The sequence below is a fragment of the Corvus cornix genome, chromosome 1A (assembly GCF_000738735.6).
Source record: "Corvus cornix cornix isolate S_Up_H32 chromosome 1A, ASM73873v5, whole genome shotgun sequence".
In the NCBI taxonomy this organism is placed as follows: Eukaryota; Metazoa; Chordata; class Aves; order Passeriformes; family Corvidae; genus Corvus; species Corvus cornix.
The window spans coordinates 1,344,129-1,361,568 of NC_047057.1; the positions used below are offsets into that span (position 1 = coordinate 1,344,129).

The 17,440-nt window shown below is 46.0% G+C and overlaps 1 protein-coding gene across 2 annotated transcripts in view; it reads right to left on the bottom strand.

Annotated features, from left to right (window-relative positions):
- The window catches only part of EXOC4 (exocyst complex component 4), a 285,356-nt gene that overhangs the window by 130,868 nt on the left and 137,048 nt on the right, over positions 1 to 17,440 (bottom strand). For both annotated transcript variants that reach the window (XM_039570880.1, XM_039570879.1), the window contains one exon: positions 11,908 to 12,004. In XM_039570880.1, the coding sequence (XP_039426814.1) occupies positions 11,908 to 12,004 (97 nt within the window). The remainder of the gene's footprint in view (positions 1 to 11,907; positions 12,005 to 17,440) is intronic.

Genomic DNA, 17,440 nt, shown 5'->3' on the forward strand with positions numbered 1-17,440 from the left:
TTGCTGATTAAACATCTCCAGGAATTTGGTTGTTCTACATCAAAATTATCACAGTAGGTAAAGGTCACCAGCAGCCCACACTTCTGTTCATGAGGCTCCGGGGTTTTTTTCACTCCCTCTCCTTGTCTTGGCCAGACGAGGCTCAGGCCCAGAGCCAGGAGAATACAAATTTGGGAGTTCAGCCTCCCCTGCTTCATTTGCATCTGTTGATTCATTTGGGTGTGGAGAGGAGGGCAATGCAAATGGCAACCTCTGCCTTCCCACAAAGCTGCGCCCCATTTCCCATTTCTCACCAGCACTTCTCACACAGAATCAGGGGCAACGACACCTCAGAGAGATTTTCTCTCTGCCACAGCGGAGCCAGAATGAATAATGATCCCTCGGGGATTGACACAGGGAGGTTTTTCTGGATCACACTTTATTCAAGGCACACAATGCTTTTCAAACCCTGTGTGCTTTGAGGAATTCTGCAAAAGCTTTGATTTATCAGCACTCCAGGCATGTTGCTTGTTCTGCCAAGATTTTGGGAAGGTTTAGGGCACTGGAAGAATTTATGGAAAAGCCCAGCACCTTTGTTTTGTTTACTTGACTGACTGATTGGCATCTATAAATGATATTGTGCTCTCAAGAGCTGTCGCCTTCCATTCAAAGGACTCAGCTCCATTACTTCAAAGACTGGATTTTGAACATTGTAAAGCTCTTGATGGTGGGTAATTACAACAAATTATCTGAATAATTCTAATACTGCATCTACTCCATTACAAATGACAACCAGCAATTAAACCCATTCCAGCCTTTCAGCAAACTAAACAGAAAAAACCACTTCACTCTTGACCTGGGCGTGCCTAGAACTGATAATAAGCACCCATTCTGCTCACTCCAACAATAGTTCTCCATCCTTGACAACTTCTATTTGTTGTTTTAACAGGGAAGAGGAGGTAAAAATTTTCCCTAGGAGGCTCCCAAGGCATGCAGATGGCAGATCTTGTCCCATCAGACAATGGGAAAAATGGGTTTTGTGTGGTGGAATGGAAAAACCCCACAGGTGATGGGGTCAGCAGTGGGGTCTTTGGTGAAAAGGCAGCTCAGGGGAGCTTGGATGAACTTTTCTGTCATCAAAGGAAGAAGTTTGGCACCTCTTGCACAGAGCAAAGATTGACCTGGGAGCAGAAAACATGGAGAGGTTGTGGCTATTCCATCTCTGCAAGTGTCCAAGGCCAGGATGGATGGGGTTTGGAGCGCCTTGGGATAGTGGAAGGTGTCCCTGCCCATGGCAGGGGTGGCACTGATGAACTTTAGGGTCCCTCCAAACCATTCCACGATTCTATAATTCTATAATTCTATTATATTCCAAACACTCAGTGCCATGAAGACCTTGGAATGACTGCCTGGGAAGGAGATGAAACAGCACTTTAGAGCCAGGGAAAGGCTAGAGATCAAAATCCCAATGATATGAGGAGACAGCAACCAGCAACCGAGGGATTCCCTGCAATTAATTGACTTCTATTACTTTTTATCAACAATTTGCTTTCAGTTCAGATTAATGACTGTGCTGCAGGTCCAGCCTGGTTGTCAGGGTGCACCACAAGACCAATTTTCCCTCACATCCCTCAGCCTGGGCGTATCAAGAGGAATGATTGTCTCAGTGATGGTTTGCAGTGACAAACTGCACAACCCCAAGGAATAAAATGAGGAATTGTCCCAGACTCAAGATTTGCCTCCACCTTTTGCAAGGATGTAGCACGAGGGGATGGTTTTATTTCCTCCCTGTAAGATCATAAAGCTTCACAGTATATAAATTTTCCTACTCTGGGCAGCAGTTCTGAGTTTCTGGCCACCCACCAGACCAGGCTGTCACTCATCCTCCTCCCAAATCCACCAGGATTTCCTCTGGGAGCTCTGGAGAGCTGCTAGAAAAGAAGCAAATTTGACATTTGCCAATATTTCCCCCTTTTTGTTGTATTTAGTGCCATTTCTAGAAGGTCTCCAGTTTTTCTCTGCAGGAGGAACAATTCTGTCTTGCATCCCCTGAACGAGTTCCCTGGCTCGGGTAAAAAATCTCAAACTTGGGTATCCCAAACCCAAGGAAAACACAACTTTTGAGGGACCTGCACTTATTTAGCAGCATTATTTCACCTTACAGGGTGCATAAAGCTTTAATTATTTTTTTTTCCACTTTGAAAGCACCCTCTCACTGTTACTGCAGAGACAATGAGTTTGCTAAAAGTCACCAAAAATTATTAAAGCCACGAAGAACCTGATCATCACCTTCACCACATTTTACAGCACTGCTGGCACACATCTTTCTCTCCAGCTTTTTTATCCTTCAATAAATCAGCCAAAATAAACCCTAAATAAGCAAAGTGGGTTTGTGTTCCAAAGCATTCTGACATCATTTGGCGTCCCAGGCCCCACCACTCCATTGTTTTCAAGTATTATTGCAAGGATTGGTTCATAAACCGTAATAAAGCTTGGAATAAAGAGATGCTGTCCCTCCATGCCTTGGCCCCAGTCCCTCTCCAGCTCTCCTGGAGCCCCTTTAGGCCCTGCAAGGGGCTCTCAGCTCTCCCTGGAGCCTTCTCTTCTCCAGGTGAGCACCCCCAGCTCTCCCAGCCTGGCTCCAGGGCAGAGGGGCTCCAGCCCTCTTTGCCACCCCAGTAAATTTGATTAAACCACCCCAGCAAGAGCAGGAGCAGAGCTGTCCCCCTCAGGCTCCAGAAGGACTCTTGGAGCTGTCACAGACCTGTCACACCTCCACAGCAAATCCATTCATAAAAATACAACTCGGAGAGACAAAACTGCGATAAAATGGGAAATACAGAGCTTGATTAGTAACAGTGGGAATTTATTACTTTCAAAGGTTTTCCCCTTTATCCTAAATCTGCACAGAATTTAGGACCGTTCACACTTCATCCAAAACTTCATCCCCATCAGTTCCAGCACCAGGATTTCCATGGACAGAGCAATTTCACACGTAGATGTTAAAGGAATTTTGTCTCTGAAAAGTTGGGAAGTTACTAGAGGAGAGGAACTATGGAAGTGCTTACCAGTGACATTCCACAAAGTGCAATTCCTGCTGAGCTATCCGAAATGCAGGATATCTGGGACCCAAAATAACCAAACTAAAGGCCAACTTCTCGCCTGCAATATGTATTTATGCCTATTCTGCAGATCTCTAGAAGTCAACAGAATTTAAAGTTAAATCCCTCAGGAATATCCCACCAAAAAGTTATTTTGTGTCACCACCTGCTGATTGAAAAACCTGTTTTTCCATGGGCTCACATCCCTAAAAGGCTTTTCCCATAGCTCTGCCAGGACTTTCCTTTTACCACGTGCTCATGAAAACGCTGCAAGAGTTTGTGGAGCCACATCTGATGTGTCTGAACCAAAAAATCTCTGTAAAACAGGAAAAATGAGGGTCCTGAGCTGTAATGTCCATGAATTCAGCAAAATGGGAAGATAAAGCTTAGTGGTGAAGGAACTTCAAACCCATTATTTGTAGCTCAGCTCAGGAAACTGAAAAGAGGGGAAGAGTTGAAATAAACAGTTCAGATTATCATAAATGAAAATGAAATACTTTGAAAATCTCCTTTCTTTCCCTTTTAGCATCCCTGGAGGAGACAGAAATTCACCTCCATGCTCCGAGGGAACAGCTCCGGTTTCCCCAAATCACAACATTTTAAACTGTACAAAAGGTTTTAAAGAGCTTTGCAAAAACCTTGCAAGAATAATCCAGGTAAAACACAAAGCTGAGAGTTCCTACAGGAAGTGCCCAGCTCCAAGGGAATTCCAGCTCACTACCAAAGGCTTTTCCCAGAAAACCCTTCAGCTAAACAACACCACAATGATGTCAAATACAATAGTGACAAAAATTTAAATTATTAATCTTTCCTTTCATGTGCCTATTGCTCTGATGGCTCCATGGGGGATGTGGGGTCCAAAAGGCACTGTCATTCCCGGCTTCAGATCTTTGCTTTTAACAGCAAATCCTAAATAGAGGAATCACCTTTTTTTGTTCTCATCAAGCTCCAGCTCTCCTCTCTTCAATCAAAAATTCATAAAGCTTGATGAAAGCAACCACAGGCATTGTATAAAAAATTTTAAGGTAATAATAACATAACGTGGAATTAAACCACAGTGTGTTTCCATCCTTGGATTTCCCCCATTCAGGGAAAACCCTCACTGAAGTATTTTTTGAACAGCTTCTGCAGGCAGATTACAAATTTAGAATTTGTCGAGTTTTTTTTCCCCCTTTTCTTCCACCATGAAAACGAAAGATGCTTTTCTGGTTCTGCCATGGGAGCAGCTCTTCTGTTGCTCTGCAGATTTTTTTAGCAGTGTCAGAGTAATATTTCCTGTATTTGAAATGAAAACTGGGGCAATTAAAGCAAGTTTTAGCTACTACTGGAAGTTCACTCCTCACTGCCAAAGCAGCTGCTTGAAAGGCATCAGCTCCTGCGTGGCAGAATCTCACCTTGCGATTGAGATTTGTAGTGTTTGATAATTACTGTGGCATTTGGGGACACGTGGTGGCCTTGGCAGTGCTGGGTAATGGTTGGACTTGATGATCTTAGAGGGCTTTTCCAACCTGAGTGATTCCTAAATGTGGGTCTCAGTGTGGAACTCTGGTTTCTACGTCAGACTTCTAATTTTGTACCTGAGATGGTTAAACGGAATCGATGGATCTGTTCTGCCCTTCCGGCTTTGCTCAAAACTTCCCTGGCCACACAGTCAGCCCTGAGCTGTGCAGGGAATTGGATGAAGTCATCATTTTAGATCCTGACTGAACTGTTCTGTTCCCAAGGAATAAATAAATCACTGAAAACTCCCATGACATCATCAATCCCCGTGACAAAATAAGAATAACAGTGCTCAGCAATATGGGAAGTGCAATCCTCCTCCATGAGAATACAAGTGAAACACTGGAAGTAAATATAAGGATTCCCAGAGCAGCTGTGGCTGCCCCTGGATCCCTGGAAGTGTACAAGGCCACGCTGGAGCACCCTGGGATAGTGGAAGGTGTCCCTGGCCATGACAGGATGGCACTGGATGGGCTTTAAGGTCCCTTCCATCCCAACCCATTCTGTAATTCCATCAAAGGAATGAGCTATTCCTGCTTTGTTGGCTCAATGAGCACAAGCCTGGTTCAAAGTACTTCATTACCATGGAATTACATTAACACTGTTTTCAGTTATTCAGCCCAAGCTCTTGCAAATGTCAAAATTTCTCTGTTCCTTCAGCTTGTATTTCATCCAAGGGGAAGGAGGAGCTGGAGACATGTGAAATTTTTGACAGGCTGTTGATTTTCCCTTTGGATGAAGCATGTTTGAAAACTCCAAACTTGACTGATCTGCTGAAGCACAGTCTCCGACAGACAATATAAAATCAATGCCTCACATATTAAGAGGGTTTTTTGGTTTTTTTTTTGGCGTGTAAGAGTTTTTGTTTGTGTGGGAGGTGGTGGTGGGGGGGTGGGGTGGGGATCGCTTTATTTTCTGTCATGGAAAATGAACAGCCTCACCTTAAGGTTTTTATAAACTGTCATCTTTAATCAGACACACACAGCAAGACTGTCAGTTCTCGTAAAGCATCGGGGGGGAGAAAAAAAAAAAGCACAAAATGTGAAGCTGTTCCCCATCCCTTCCCCTTGTGAGTCCCTCATCCCTGCGATGGCCCCAGTCTGGAGGAAACCTTTTCTTAGCAGTGTCACAACAACGAGCTCTGCTGAGATGTGTCTTTATCATTCAGCAACGCCGACTTTGTGAGGGCTTGTCAGGGAGAAAAAGGGTTGGGATTCGCCTGCGAGGAATATCCATCCCTGCTGCTGACAGATAGAAAGTACTGAACGTCAACAGCGAGGGACTCTTCAGCTAAAAGCCTCCTAAACACTCATTAAACCGGAGAGGGGTGGGAGGGGGGAGGGAAAAACATTCCGTAGGTGGGTGTCAAATTGCTCCCTTAAGATTCCCATTCAGGTCAGCCGAAGGAAGCAGCGAGTGGATGAGAAGTTGTATGAAGCATTTGTCACGCTCTGAGAGGAGGATTGGCATTTCCAAAATAAAGCCGGGAGTATCCAGGGGAAGGTTCTCCTAGTGGAAGGTGCCCTGCTCATGGTGGGGAGATGGAACTAATTGATCTTTAAGGTCCCTTCCAATGTTTAATTCTATGTTTCTGTAACAAGGATTTGAGATCTCTCGGTGCTGGGCACTGCTGAGACCCCTCGAGGGCAGTGTCCAGTTCTGGGTCCCTCGTGACAAGAGAGCCCTGGAAGGGCTGGAGCGTGTCCAGAGAAGGGAACGGAGCTGGGAAGGGGCTGGAGCCCCAGGAGTGGCTGAGGGAGCTGGGAAGGGGCTCAGGCTGGAGCAAAGGAGGCTCAGGGGGGACCTTGTGGCTCTGCACAAGTCCCTGACAGGAGGGGGCAGCCGGGGGGGTCGGGCTCTGCTGCCAGGGAACAGGGACAGGAGAGAGGGAACGGCCTCAGGCTGGGCCGGGGGAGGGGCAGGGTGGGCACCAGAAGGAATTTCTCCATGGAAAGGGCGCTCAGGCCTTGGCAGGGGCTGCCCAGGGAGCTCTGGAGTGCCCATCCCTGCAGGTGTCCAGGGAATTCCTGGATGTGGCACTCAGGGCTCTGGGCTGGGGACAAGGTGGGCATCGGGCACAGCTGGGACTTGGCGACCTTCGAGGGCTTTTCCAACCTCAGTGATCCTGGGGTTCCATGAGCTCCTGATCTGAGCCGTGTTCGTCTCACCACAGAGAGGCCCCATCTCCCTACCCCAGAGAGCAGGAAGAGATTCCCTACCTTGCAGCAGCAAGAATTCCATTAACTGATATTTTCCCACCCTTTGAAGGGGATTTGTTGGAATGTAAGACTTGATAAAATCTGGAGGGTTCCATTTCTAAGGAGTCACTACCTTTAAAAGTTTCCAAATCATGTTTCCTGTGCACTTAACAGCACCTCAGATATTTTTTTTTTACTTAACCCTGATCCTCTGCACATTACTCAGACTCAAACACGAACTTTAGGCAGTCAATATTCCAAGTTCCCTCTGCCAGCTTGAGTCAGCCTTATTGATTTCTCTGAAATCAAGTATTTTAGGTTTGACTCAAAAAGCTAAAGGCATCAGCTCTCATTATTTAGCACTATTTGTGCCACAGGAGGACTTGACATTTTCTATCTACTTCACTAATAATAAATAACCCTTACACTTTAAAATACCACATATTTTTCTTAACCTATTTGGTGTGATTTAGCACGGTTTAAATGTAACAAAGTCATCTCATTTTCACAGTCCTTTTGCTTCCCAAAACCCACACTCCCTGAATTATCAAGTGCTAATTTTATAGTGTGCAGCCACAAGACATTACAGCAAATTTAAAATAAAATGAGGTGATTATTATTATTATAACTCTACAGATACACTAAAAGGGGTTATTGGTGAGATACACAGGGGTTCTGAGTCATACACTGAGTTTTAGATCAATTTAGTGATGTAGTTTTGAACCCCAGCAGCAGCTGATGCTCAAAGACCAAAGGACTTTCCTGTCCCCTCCCAACATTTTCAAAAGAAACAGGACTTAAATTCGACAATATCCAGCACCTTTTATCCTGACATACCCTGAATTCAACAGCAGCTTGGCAGGGTTACTCCCATAAAGCATCCCTGCTACACTCATGCACCTGGGTGGATGCACATGTCCTGTACCTTGTGCACTTCCAAGGACAGGGAATTCCTGGGATCTGACAACTGACCATCAGCAGCTCAGAGCCACCAGTGGAGAGGAATATTCTGATATCAACAGGCAGCAAAAGTCCATCACCACCCTCCCTGATTAGTCCCTAAAGCATTTTTTTTTTATTTAATAACAGAGCAATCCCACTTTTATTTGCATTAAAATAACTGGAGGAAACAGTTAATTCCAAATTTGCTATCAAGACTACTGCTTTCAATTATGGAGACTGTAGAAATGAACAGAAATACTTCATTTTACATGAAAATGTCAACCTACTGCTGCTCTCTTCCCCCCACTCCCATCAACCCCAAATAACAAGAGGCAGAAAACTTTGCAGTGCCCTGGACACACCCCAGAGCATTTCACTTTAGTCTTTGCATCCCAAACAACATCAGCAGAGGGAAATCAGGAATTTTGCTTTTCCTTCATCCCTGTGGGGTTTTTCTCACCCCAACACACCAACTCCTTGTTTTTCACTTTCTCTCCAGACTCTGAAATCCAAGGCAGTGATCAGGCACATCCCAGTCCTTCCCACCTGGCAGAGGGGAGATCCCAACAGACCCTGTGGAGATCCAGAGGGTGCCAGGATAATTTCTCTTCCCCACTCCTCCTTCCCAAGGTCACGCCCTGTTGGGAAGTGACTCTTCCTTCCAAATCAATGAGCACTTGGCTTTCTCCTCCATCCTCCAACCCTTTTAATTGCTGCTTGATCCTAATGAAGTGTGGCTGATGGTAATAAATGGAAACCCTCCCGGCCTCAATATCCAACATCCAGCACTGTTCAGCTGCGTTTGCCTCAGCACCACCATTCCCTCCATCTCCCACCCTTCCCATTCCTCCCCCTCCAGCCTCGAGACTGCAGACATCTGTTCCTCAATTGTCTGGTAATAAACACACTCTATAAAGCATATGTAAAATGATTATTACCCCGAGGAGCCAAGTGCCTTTCAAATGCCAGCTGAAACAAATAAGCATTTTAAAAAAAAAATTTAAAAAAATAAAGACATCAAAAAAATCCCCACCAAACAAATGGTATGACAGACATCGCTCAGGCTGTTCCCTATTCCAGAATGAAGAGCTTTGGGATTGCTCCTGGGATTCCTTCTTCAGGTGGGAGATGTTACTCCTCAGCCCAGTAACCCCAGTGCTGGTTGCCAGCAAAGGATGAAGGAAGCAACTGGACTCCTTTGGTAACTTTTATACTTTGGCACCTCCCATGAAATGTAATTAAGGAAAATCAGAGGTGGGTTCTGCTTCAATTTGTAAGTGCAATTAGTTTCCAGATGTAGCTAGGAAAATCTGTTCCCAGGAATCATCTCCTCTAGAACACCCCCTTGTCTCTCAAAAATTCACTCTTCGTTTATTCCGCGTGTGGTGCTGTCATTAATCCTGGTAATTAATCGGGGCCTTGGAGTGTCTCAGTTGTCCTTGTGGAAATTAGGGATCCTGAACAACACAATCTCACTTCCCAACTCTGGCTCCCTGCTCTAAAGGAATTCAAAGGCAAGGAAAGCTTTGAAAATCATTTTTAGGTATTTTTCCTTACACTGCCCATGGTTTTAATTAAGAGTTTCTCTAAGCAAACTTTGGTTATTGGAAAGGGGCTCATCTGCACCCTCCCCGAAGTCTGACCCTGTGTTCTTCAAGACGATCTGGAACCAAGCTCCAACTCAGTTTGTAAATAAGAAAGCATTAAAAAGTGGCTTTATAAGCAGCAAATTTGTCCCTGTGCTTGTGCACCTCTGATGTGATCAGCACTGACACTTCTCATACCACGAGTACAAACGAGAGAAATTCCCACTGATGAATATGAATGCTCTGCTTCCAACTCTCCCCTCAACATTTCAGGGCTGAATTATATTTTAAAGCCATCACTTTATGTGATGCTCAAGCTTTAAATCAGCATACCAGGGTCTGGTTTCTCAGTGATCCAGTTTGTTTAATACCTTCAGAAGCACTCAGCTGCCTCATAAAATCAGCAAGTCCATGCAGTGCTGAAGCTCCTCTGGCAACGTATTTATGGGACTTTGATAATAACAAGGGGAAAAAAAAAACCCTTGTAAATAAAATATTGATCATTTGAATTCAAACCAGATCCATTTACAGCATGTACAGGGGACAGGGATGAAAGATGAGGGTGGCAGGTCAGAAAGAACCTCGAAAAGGAAAATAAAACAGGTGAAAACTTCACAGCTCTGCAGGAATCACCTCCAGGAGAGCTGGACATTTAAAACAGGACCATCTGGAAGAGGGCAACAAGGATCTGACCAAGAGATGATGATTCTATGATTCCATGTGCTAGAAATTATTGCAAGCATCAATATTTTAACAAATTCACCATACTGAGCATTTCAGCTGCTGGTGGGACAGGCCATGGCTATCCCACCAGGAACAGAATTCCCTGTAGGGAATTACTGTCAGCTAAAGAACTCCTGTGATCACCCCAGATTCACTGCATCTCATTCATCCCCAAGTCACAGATCATGAGTTAAATCTCTCTGCACATTCCCTGTGTCCATCATTAAAATGAATAAAATCACATTAAAATGGTTTTTAGAGGCCTCTCCTACCCCCAGACTGCCCCATCCTGCAGGGAGAAGAGGGCAAACTGGGTCATTCCATGTTTTCCTTCTTTTCCTGCAGTTATTGATGAAATCCTCAATGCAAGGGAGTGAAGATGTTGCAGGTGGTTGGCACGAAAAATACGCTGTACACAGATACCTTCATCTCGATGCAATTATTTTTTATGAGGCAAATGATTTCTCCTGCCTGTCTTGCAGGCTGGGAATGCAAAGTGAAGTGGCTGGGAGAAGTGCTATTTAAAGCAGAGCACTCGTGTTTCGCTCGGATGGGAGAAAAAGGGGGGAAAAATTAAGCAGGAAGGCAAAGAGAAAGAATTTAAATCAATGGGAAAGAGCTCATCAATAAAATAGGAGCTTTCACCACCCTCTGTGCTTGCAAGGTGTCCGTAAATTCATTAATGATTAAGGAATTGAAGTCCACATCATAACAGACACACCTTGAAGAACAACTGGCATCTCAAGTGTCCATCTTTTCCCATCATAAAATAGCTGAAAACTACAAATACTGCAGCAAATTGAATTCTTAGCACCTTTCTTTAGTTTAAAACAGACAGAGGTGGAAATGGAACTTGCTTATGGAATTCTCCACTTCGTTATGGGCAGGTAGCAATAACTAAACTCTTTTTTCAAGGCAAGAGCTTGCACACCACACCACATTTCAGGATGTTCTCAAGATTATTCCAGTATCTGCTGTTATGAGATCAGACATTTAAATTTGGAGGAATTTATGCACTTTCCATCTGTGTTTTTAAGTCCTGAGAAGTCACAAATAACCAGAGCTCTCAGCCACGGAGGTGTCAGGAGGAGATTCCTTCCTCTGGGGATCAGAGTCCAATTATTTTTTATTACTATTTTATGACTGGTTGGGTTTAGCACTGGAGAGAAGCCCCAGTAGTTAAGTGACTCAGGACAGTGAATTCATCCAAACACAGACAAGGAGGGAAATGCTCTCCCAAGGTGCTGGGACATGTCTGGGGATAAAGGAAAAGTCTCCCAGGGAAAAAGAGGTGGAAGGTTGACATGAACCGAGACAAACATTGTATTATTTAATTTCCACAAAACCAACAGGACAAATTGTTAGAAAAGGAGCAAAATTCAAGTAACAGAGGTGAACGACGCAGTGAGAAGAGGTTTATTAAAGGCTTGCTCTGTTTAGATTTCCAGCTGTGACAATTTTGGTAATCACTGGCTCACTCTGCACCAAGAATTAATTTGCAGTCCCCAGCCCACTGTTTTTTTATCAATGAACTCACCTTGCAGTTTTTAATAAGCACAAAGAACAGCAACAAACCATTTGTGACAGGTTGCAAATAAACTTCACCCAGCTCAGGTCAATAAATGACACTGGTCAGTGACACAGGGTCACCCAGACAGGAAGTCCCACCTGGCATCACAGTTCAGTTTGAACAAACGATTAAAAAACATTGCCAAGTTTGTTTTTTTACACCTGTGCACATCAACAACTTCAGAGCAACCCCTTTGCTCTGGGATCTCAGAACTGGAATGTGCCCAACATCTCCGTAAATCAGAGGTTTAATTCTACTTATTCTAATTATTTCCAGCTGTACAAATGTGTAAAAAAGCCAGATTTTACCTGAGGAGCGGGTGAAAGATGATGGTGATGTTCCGGGCTCCTGGTTTGCAGACAAACTTGGATCCGCCACCTTCAATTAAGTTATCATCTGGTCCTCCTGGAAAATAACACGGGACAAGTTGTCTAACAGATCTCGACATCCCTTGATTTTCAGATAGCAAGTGATAATTAAACATTTAGCAAGTGATGATTAAACAGGAATTAAACGCTTCTTTCCTGGTGAAAGATCAGTAATTAATGGGAGGATTCGCTCTCTGTGCCCTCCCCAAGCACTGCCAGGGCAGAGGGAACAATGCAGGTGGTGTTTGGAGGTGACTTTGGGCTCCTTATTCCAGAGTTAGGCACATTTTGGCACAAACCCCACCAAATCCAGGTCCTTCAGGCTGGGTGACAAACACCCAACCCCTTGCCCACATGCCTCAGGTGTATTTTGAAGCCCACAGTGCTTGGGATGGGTTTGAAGAGCAGCAATTCCCTGAATTTTCCTGCTTCCAAGTGCTGCACCTCTAATTGAGGATGGCACAATTCCAGCCCTGTAAGGCAGCTTGGTTTGGATGTCAGTGACTGGCATTTAACTCATTTATTGTATTTTTAGCATTACTGGCTCTCCCAGGAGTTCATTCCCAACACTGAGTCCTGTAATTCCTGAGTGGAACTTTCCCTTCCCTGAGTTCCACCTGGGTACAAACGGGCTCTCAGCTACGGGAAAAATAAATTTGCTGAGTTTGGCAGCAAAACTCCACTCAGGGAACATCATTTACACACCACAGGCTGCAGGGTTTGGAGTGGCAGCCCTGAGCAGTGTCACTGTGTCACTCCAGAGTTACTTCCACAGGCAGCTCCTGACACCAAAGTACCTTAAATTTGGATATTGGAAGAGGAAAAGAGAGGGGAGGGAAAGTATCAACTTCCTGAAAGCTCTGCATGTCCTGATAGCAACAAAGTCCACTTGGAGCCATTCCTGAAGAAAACATTTTTAGGACAACAGGCCAGACACCCTGTAAGGACTCAGTGGGTTCGGTCGGGACGGACGGTGACAGACGGCGACGAGAGATCTCTATAGGCAGATCTTGGAACATGCGGTTTATTGCAAGGGGCGTGGGTATAGGGGCACTGCTTAGAGCTGCAGCTGGCAGCTCTGAGCAGGCCCAGGAGAGCAAGAGAGTAAGCGAGTAAGTAAGGAGAGAGAGAGAGAGAGAGAGTGTGTAAGAGTGTGCGAAGAGTAGGAGAGGAATGGAATGGAATCGTGAAGTCCTGGTTACAATACAATAAATCATCTTCTGTGCTGAATATTCTAATTGTCACTAACCAATCTAATACAAGATACAAATCCTATAGCATTTACATACAGCCTATAAGAGTTCTTATATTACCATAGAGTGTTACATCTTAACTTCTAAAAACTACTCTTTGGACCCCTTCTGCTGAGCTAGTAGGGTCTGCTCTGACCCTTGGACCTGCCTGCAAGCAGAGAGTATTGTTCCATCAAGAGGGGATTCCCTTCAGTCGGCCATACCATTGTTTTCCAGTTGTTCAGTAACTAAGACTTGGTATTTCAAAAGTGGCTTTCATTTCGATGTCGCCTGTAGTTTTCATATTCCCAAAATCTTTTGTCAGGCAATCATATTTATAAGGCTTTCCTGTTTCATCTTCCCCAACACACCCCACACATAAACAAATCATCATGGGATGGTTTGGGTGGGAAGGGACCTTAAAGCCCATCCAGTTCTAATTCCATGGGCAGGGACACCTCCCACTATCCCAGGCTGCTCCAAGCTCTGTCCAGCCTGGCCTTGGACACTTCCAGGGATCCAGGGGCAGCCACAGCTGCTCTGGGAATTCCATTCCAGGGCCTCCCCAAAAATGAACTTGGGCAAAGTTTGTATTTCCCAGGTATTATCAAGCCTTTTCCACATGAACTCTCCTTAAGGGCTGATAATAATAAATACAGAAGCTAAACACGTTATTGGGACAGCTTTAGAGGCAGGGAAATGACAAAGCTTTGAAATCAAAACTACCCCAGCAGGTTATTGAAGTTTTTGACCCTGACATCTCCTCTGCCTCCAAACAAAAAGGATTTCTCCAAATGGGGAAGAGGAGGAACACAACTGATGAGGAAGTGACTCCAACCTTCTTTTCCAAGGGAATTTTACATCCTTTAGAACAATCAATCTGCACAAAAAGCTTTTGGTGGCTGAATTTATTTGACCCTTCTGCAGCAGTGGCCAAGGACCAAGCAGGTCACCAACACTGGCACTTCCATATCCTAAAGGATCCCTCTAGGTCAGGAGAGTTTCCTACAAGAATTCCCATCACTGGTGTAGATTCAAAGATGTGAGATTAAAAGCTATGGCACTGAACTCCCTGTGGAGTGGGAAATCCTGGGAAACTGGAAATCTGCAGTCCCAACATTTCCAGAGCTGACTCAGCTCTGCGAAGGAACCCCGAGGACACGGAGCTCCTGGATAAATCCTACCCCAACATATGGACTTGGGAAGCACAAAGCTACTGAAGACAAGAGTTTCTTAAACTTTCCTGATGGTATTTAGAAAGAGGCAGCTCTAAAAAAAAATCAGTGGATTTCAGCTGGCAGTTTAGAGAGTGAACCTGCACGACGTGGCGGCTTTAATCGGGGAAGAAAAGAGGCGCGAGTTCAAGGCAAAGAAAATTATTCACTTCCCCTGTTCAAGTCAGATCCTGCAATTTCCAGTGGGCTCTGTGTCTGAACAGAATTATTGAAGAACCCAGCCAAGCATGAGCTGCTGAGGCAGGGACAAGGAAATGCAGGCTCCAATTAAGAGCGGGGTGTTATTCCTGTTCCATCAAGTCACCCTGCGCTAATCAATATTATTGACTGGGATGAACTCCACGGCGAGGAATAAAACAATCTGTCTGATCTGCTGCGCCAGATGATGATAGATTTGAGGAGAACAGAACCCTGGCATAGAGAGAAAAATGTGCTTTTACATCTCCTTGGCTCTCAGCTTTCCACTGATAATCGTGGGTGCTCTGCAGGCAGGGGCAGGCTACAGGAGGAAGGGATTTTGTTTGTATTTAAATATTTTACCCAAAAAAAGATGCTCAGGTGTAAATCTTATTCTTGGTGATGCTTTGGACATCCCAGCTACAAGCCAGCAGTGCAACCTGTTAATGCCATTGCTCCTCCCTCCTCCACTGCTCGAAACACTGGAATTTTGTTGTGGAAGACCCTGGAGAGAATCCCTGACTGGAGAGGCAAGGATTCCTTTCCCTGTGAATTGGAGATCTCCACTAGGGACTCTCCCTGATCGTATCAAGGTCTGAAATGTGTTATTTACATCGACCAGCCATGATTCCTCCACTGCAGCCCCCTCCCTGTGCTGGAGAGCCACCAGCATTCCCATAAAAAATACCCCAGGAATATTCCTTCATCCTGATTGATTCTACCAAGAGCATCTCCTGCAGGGAGGTAATGGATCCTTCATCCAAATACCCAAAACTGGCAGCTCTGGAGAAAACAGGGAAGGGAGAATCCCAGAATGGTTTGGGTGGGGACCTTCAAGATCACCCAGTTCCAGCCCCTGCCATGGGCAGGGACATGTTCCATGCCCAACGCTGCAGATGAAAGAAGGTCTTGGACCTGTGGGAGAGAGTCCAGAGGAATCCACGGAGCTGATCCCAAGGCTGGAGCCCCTCTGCTCTGGAGCCAGGCTGGGAGAGCTGGGAATGTTCCCCTGGAGAAGCGAAGGATCCAGGGAGAGCTGCGAGCCCCTTGCAGGGCCTAAAGGGGCTCCAGGAGAGCTGCAGAGGGACTGGGGCCAAGGCATGGAGGGACAGGAGCCAGGGAATGGCTTCCCAGTGCCAGAGGGCAGGGCTGGATGGGAGATTGGCAATTGGGAATTGCTGGCTGGGAGGGTGGGCAGGGGCTGGAATGGAATTCCCAGAGCAGCTGGGGCTGCCCCTGGATCCCTGGCAGTGCCCAAGGCCAGGCTGGACATTGGGGCTGGAGCTGCCTGGGACAGTGGGAGGTGTCCCTGCCCACGGCAGGAGTGGCACTGGAGGGGCTTTAAGCTCCCTTCCAACTGAAACCATTCCGTAATTCCATGAGGAGTGGAAATGATGCCTTTTTTTCTCTCCTTATCAAATGACCACCAGAGATACAATTTGCAGAGCCTCTCAAACCAGAGCTGAGCTGACAAATTCTGCATTGTCGAGGTGCCCAGGAAAATATCCCCGACTTTCCCACCTGTCTGGAAGCAGCACGGTTGCAGCAGTTCCCTCTCAGGAGTGAAGTTTGCTAGCTTAATCTGCCCGGTAATAAATTATGAGGAACAAAAGAAAAACAAGGAAAACTTGGAGATGAAGTGGAATTTGTCACCGAGTTAATGACACCTCCTGCTGTGCTGGCAATGAAGTGTGCCCACCTGAATGTCACTGCCAGTGGTGACAGAGACGGGGCCATTAGTGACAGTGTCTGAAATGGAGCCTAAAATGTCAGGCTTCAACATGAAAAAGGGAGATTAGCAGGGAAACTGGAATCTCTGCAGGTGCTGAAAGTCAGAACAAACATTAGGAGAGCTTCAGTTTTCCATTGTGCTTGCTACGTTAGAATTTAAATGTTTGCATGGATATCTGCCATGTTTACAGAAAGTGTCTGAGAATCCCGGGATGGTCTGGGGGAGAAGGGAACTTAAGGATCATCAGCACCACGGGCAGGGACACCTCCCACCATCCCAGGCTGCTCCCAGCCCCAATGTCCAGCCTGGCCTTGGGCACTGCCAGGGATCCAGGGGCAGCCCCAGCTGCTCTGGGAATTCCATTCCAGCCCCTGCCCACCCTCCCAGCCAGCAATTCCCAATTGCCAATCTCCCATCCAGCCCTGCCCTCTGGCACTGGGAAGCCATTCCCTGCCTCCTGGCCCTCCATGCCTTGGCCCCAGTCCCTCTGCAGCTCTCCTGGAGCCCCTTCAGGCCCTGCAAGGGGCTCTCAGCTCTCCCTGGATCCTTCCCTTCTCCAGGGGAACATTCCCAGCTCTCCCAGCCTGGCTCCATAAACCACCCAGGACAGGAACATCAGGTCCTGTTTTTCCTGCACTGGTTCACAGCAGTAATTCACTGCATTGGCACTCACACATTTCAATTACTTTCACATGGAACCAAACAGAATTGATCATCTCTCCAATTCTTCTGCATGTCTTGAATCCTCAAACCTCTCTGCTTTCAGAGAATCCCAGGATGGTTTGGGTTGGAAGGGACCTTAACGCCCATCCAGCGCCACCCCTGCCATGGGCAGGGACACCTTCCACTGGACCAGGGTGCTCAGAGCTCCATCCAGCCTGGCCCTGGACACTTCTGGTGGCACAGAGCGGATCATTGCAGGCAGATTTTTCTGTCTGTTCTCCTGTAATGATGATGTTTGTTCCCTCTGTCCTCTCCACCCCCAAACTGGCAGTGAGTGACCCCCCTCTGACCCGCACGTGGGGCTCCCATTCCCTCTCCTGGAACAGGAATGAGGGAGCTGAGATGCACCAGATAAAAAAATCCACCTTATCAAG